The sequence below is a fragment of the Orycteropus afer genome, unplaced genomic scaffold, assembly GCF_000298275.1.
Source record: "Orycteropus afer afer isolate SDZICR_OR568_19922 unplaced genomic scaffold, OryAfe1.0 scaffold00605, whole genome shotgun sequence".
NCBI lineage: Eukaryota > Metazoa > Chordata > Mammalia > Tubulidentata > Orycteropodidae > Orycteropus > Orycteropus afer.
Window position 1 is genome coordinate 1,125,078 of NW_006922192.1, and position 4,624 is coordinate 1,129,701.

Consider the following 4,624-nt stretch of genomic DNA (forward strand, 5'->3'; position numbering starts at 1 on the left):
ATGTTACCAAACCACACGGCAGGCCATTAATTCAAGTCCATTGTAAGTCCCAAGGTCAGCAGAGCATGGCAGGCTGCTGAACAATGACACAGCTACATGCAGGGTCCAAGTGTGCCATAGACTAGAGACCATTCCCAAAGCCCTTTCTTATATATGGGAAGCAGACCACATACTCAAAACAGCTACTCAGCTGCTTGCAGTAGGTCCCAACATAGAGGTGATTGCCAGTCTCATCATGGGGGATAACTACCACCAGCTGCCCAGCCACTCAGCCGGGCCCAGCCAGGTTGACACACACTCACTTTCACACTCATGTGTGAACCACTTGCATAACCACCACGCCTGGTGAACCACTTCTGAGGACTGGCTGCTGATACCGTTGGCTCACCGCCCTGCTCTGGACACACGGGCGCCTGCGCTCTGGGTCAACTCCACAGCCATCCTGGGATGGGGACAGTGCTTCCAGCCCCAAAGTGAGGGTCCAAGTTCTCGGTTTCTGGTGGGCAGAAGGCACACCCAGCCCACCCCCGGGAGAGGGCACGGGGCCACAGGGAGTTGGGTGCAGGGTCAGGGTGCCTGAAAGGGCCTCCTTGAAGGTGGAGCAGGGACTTGGGGCCCATAAGCCTGGCCTCCATCCCCCCACTGCCTCTCAGGGCTCCCTACTGGACTGGCCACCTAGCCTCATGATGGCCAGGACACGTCCCCTGGGCTGTGGGCCGTGGGCGTCAGGGGTGACCCCAGTCATCAGCACCGTTGCCGTGGTCCTGCCTCTGTAACCTGTCCCCTGCAGGGTCAGGGACTGTTCTGTCTCTGGCCGGTGTGGGCCAGGGGTCACTCTTTGAGTCCCTGAGGGCTGCTGTAAAAATACCACACAGTGGGGGCTCCCAGGGGACATGAGGTATTCTCTCACACTCTGGGGCTGTGAGTCTGAATTCGGGGTGTCAGCAGGGCTGTGCTCTGTCAGCTTTGGGGGACCCTTCCCGCTCTCCTTCAGCTTCTGCACCCCAGCATTTCAGCTGCTGTAATGCGTTGCCCTTAAGTCGATTCCAGCTCACAGAGACTCCATGTGACAGAGTAGAGCTGCCCCATGAGGTTTCCAAGGTTGGAGAGCCTCCATCTCACGGCCTTTGGTCATGTCAGGAGACACCAGTCCCTGGAGAAGGATGTCACGCTTGGTAAAGTGGAGGGTCAGCGAAGGGGACGGCCCTCAGCGAGGTGGACTGACACTGACTGCAGAGATGGGCTCAGGGACAGCAAGGATTGTGAGGCTGGCTCAAGACCGGGTGGCATTTGGTTCTGTTGAACGTAGGGTCACTATGAGTCGGGCCGACTCAACAGAACGTAACAATGACAACAGCGTTACAGAAGCTGATCGCCGTGACCTCTCAGTGACCTCTCAGTTGGCAGGCGAGTGTTTAACCGTTGCACCACCGGGGCTTCTCTCCACTTCTGCAGCCCCTGGCATTTCCTGGTGCTCCTCAGTGGCCCTCTTGCCTGTGACCCTGACTTGTGCTGGCTCCCAGCTCCTGCAGGAAGGAGCAGGGGTTCTGTCCATCTCCCGGGAAGAGGTGGGCTCTCAGGGACCAGCGGGCCCCTGCTGACACCCACCTCCCACTCTCCCCCAGGGCTGTGGCAGGAGTGGACAGCGACACGGACCTGATCCACATGGAAGCCCGGGATCCCGGTGGAGGTAGGCACCGCGCCCAGAAGGCCCGCCTCCCCCGTCCCCTGGCTCAGCTGGCCTCCGTTCAGTCGCCCGTCTTCGTGACCACCCTGTAGTTAGCCTTGCCGCCCTCCGGGGTGGCGTGATTTTAAATGTGCTTGTTCTCCCACTGGGGCTGAATTGATGTCTATTGAAAGGGTGACTTGCCCAGCCCCCACCCTCTGGTCCCCCCCATCTCAGAGGCGGTCAGGCACCTCAGTGGCTTTGCCCCTCCAGTGGGGAGGTGCTTGCCACCCCACTCCTGGTGGCATCATGCCCGAGGGAGCCAGGGGCCTCACAAAGCAGCTACAGACAGTGCATAAACAGTCTGTGAGCTCTGAGGGCATACCGCTTAAGGTGTTCGGCTGCTCACCAGAAGGCTGGCGGTTCAAACCCACTAGCCAGTCCCTGGAAGGAAGGTTGGGCAATCTACTTCTATAGAGATAGTGCCTCAGAAACCCGAGGAGGAGTCGCTATGAGTCAGAATCGACTTGACGGCTGTGAGTTTGGGGTTTTTTGATGCCAATAAAACTTTATTTGTGCATAGCTGAGAGTACACTGCATTTGGCTCTCAGGCTGTAGTTTGCAGACACTGCTCGAGACATTATGTCACCCGTGAAATAGGAGTGCTGATAGGGGAGGCCTGAGGGGCTCCCCACAGCCGAGGGCTTGGCACAGCACCAGCCCCCAGGGAGCTGTGACCACAGGGCAGCCCCTCAAAATCCAATAGCAACAGAAGCCGGGGCTGCGGTGTCGGCTCCATAGAAGCCAGGCTGGCTTGGCGTTGAAGCATGTCCTGGCTGCTGCTTCAGCCCGATTCTGGGCACCTGGCGTCTCGGACACCCAACCACCACTCTTCCTCCCACAGGTTTCCGCTACATCACCTGCCAGATCCACAACTGCTCCGAGAAGATGCTGGCAGCGCCGTCCGCGGGCTCCATCGATCAGGGCTCCCTGACGGTGCAGGACGACTATGTCTTCTTCAAGGTGTGGGCTCCCAGGGGCTCTGGGCAGCAGGTGTTAGGGTCTGGCACTAGCCACATGGAGGACGTGGTGCCACTCACAGGGGGCACGACATGGCTCTCCTGCTTTCCAGTGCTACCTAGCAGTCCATGGTGTCCCTCATGCTTCTGGGGCTGCGGGCACCCCTGAAGGCCCTGACAAACACCAGGGCCTCTCCCACTCAGAAGACCCAAGTCCAAGCCCATTTTGCCCCATTTCGGTGGGTTTCAGGGGCACTGGAACTGGCTGGGGGCTGTTGCTGGTTATCAGACACCCGGCACCATCTGTCCACTCGTCAGCCACCAGGACCCTGCTGGCTGTACCCCACTGCTCTCAGAGAGAGCCATCACAGGGTGGACCACCCACAGAGACCACATGGCCCAGCCAGGAAGCACCTGGTCAAAGAACTGCTTGATTGCCTCCCTTGACGAGGGACTCATCCCTTCCACAACAACCTAATCTTCTAGATGGCTCCAATCATTAGAGAATTCATCCCAACATGGACAAAATGTGTTTCTTCTGCCTGACATCTGGCGATCCCTGTCCTGCTGTCCAAAGTCTCCTACTAGGAAAGGCCCTTGCAGTCTGAGGCAGCCCCTCCAGTCACCCCAAGGGCTCCTTGCCCAGCTGTGGAGAGTCATCCCAATTGATGTTCTCAGTGCAGTACATGCTGAGGGCCCCCAAAGTGAGGGGCTGGGTCTTGTGGGGGACATCATGGCCTCCATCAAGCAGGTCGGCCAAAGGGCTTCTGCCCACCACCCTGCCCTGGCTTCCAGCCCCACTGTCACTGCCCTCCACCCATCCCTAGCCCGTGGCTCATGACCCTACCCTATAATTCGGCTAGGCTGCTCCCTGCACAGGGCATTCCTGTTGCCCTCTTCACCTGCAACACCTGCTCCTCTGCCAAAGTATGCTCAAGGGCTGCCTTCTCCAGGCAGCCTTCCCTGACCTCGCTGAGCACCAAGTCACTTGGGTCACCCTGTGCTGCTGACTCATCTTGTTCTGGCACCAGATGACATGGGTCTCGGGGTCGGCCCTGTACACACCATCTCCCCAGCAGACTACAGGGGTCTCGGGGTCAGGTCCATTCGTGCTGTCTCCCCAGCAGACGGTGTTACCAGAGCTGCAAAGGGAAACGCTAAGGCCAGGAAGGATGGTGAAAAGGGAAGGACTTTATTGTGCCAGCACCTGGCTCAGTGGATTTGCATCCAGAGACTGAGCCCCTAACAAAGGCTATGCAGGGCTTTTATAAGTTTCCGTTTCCAGGGTATATAGGGTATGGGGTGATTGGTTACTTTAAAAAAATTAGGCCAGCGGGTTTGCAGAAGTGGAAAAGCGCATGGCGGGAAAATGTGGGAAAGAGGAGGGGGAGTGCCTGTTGGGGAATTTCCGCTCTCTAAATTTCGTTTTCTTGAAACTGAGTCATTTTCTTAAAGCTGGATGTGTCCTGTCTCATTCTCCCCTTTGAGGCTTCTTCATTTTGTTTAAATTTTAAGGAGCCTCAATTTCTTCCTGGGTAATTTGTTCCAGACTTCGGCTTAGTGGCTTATATTTATGAAGCCATATATATGAGAGGAAGTTTTCCTTTCCACCATGGTTTCAGTGATCGAGTTACTGGATTTCAGGGCCATAGGGAGTACACAGGGAAGGATGTTATAAGGAGTAAAACTAAGGCTGCTGCATTGCAATAGCTTGAACCCTCCAGAGTCTGTTAGCCAATTGTTAAACTGTCCCTCAGTGGTCCAGGCCCTCCATGTTTGGACGGGGACATGAACTACCTTCTTCATCCTGTCTGTTATCTCTTCAATAACTTTCCCTTTATCATTTATTTTCAGGCAGCAATTTGTAAGATTAAATTTTCCACATACGCCTCCCTCTGAGTCCAAGAGATAATCCAGGGCTAGTCGATTGTGGTAAATT

At 56.3% G+C, this 4,624-nt stretch overlaps 1 protein-coding gene across 1 annotated transcript in view; it reads left to right on the top strand.

Annotated features, from left to right (window-relative positions):
* SORCS2 (sortilin related VPS10 domain containing receptor 2) overlaps positions 1-4,624 on the top strand; it is a 117,707-nt gene that overhangs the window by 15,400 nt on the left and 97,683 nt on the right. The window contains exons 4-5 of the mRNA XM_007956317.1: positions 1,626-1,690; positions 2,571-2,689. Coding sequence (XP_007954508.1) covers positions 1,626-1,690; positions 2,571-2,689 — 184 coding nt within the window. The remainder of the gene's footprint in view (positions 1-1,625; positions 1,691-2,570; positions 2,690-4,624) is intronic.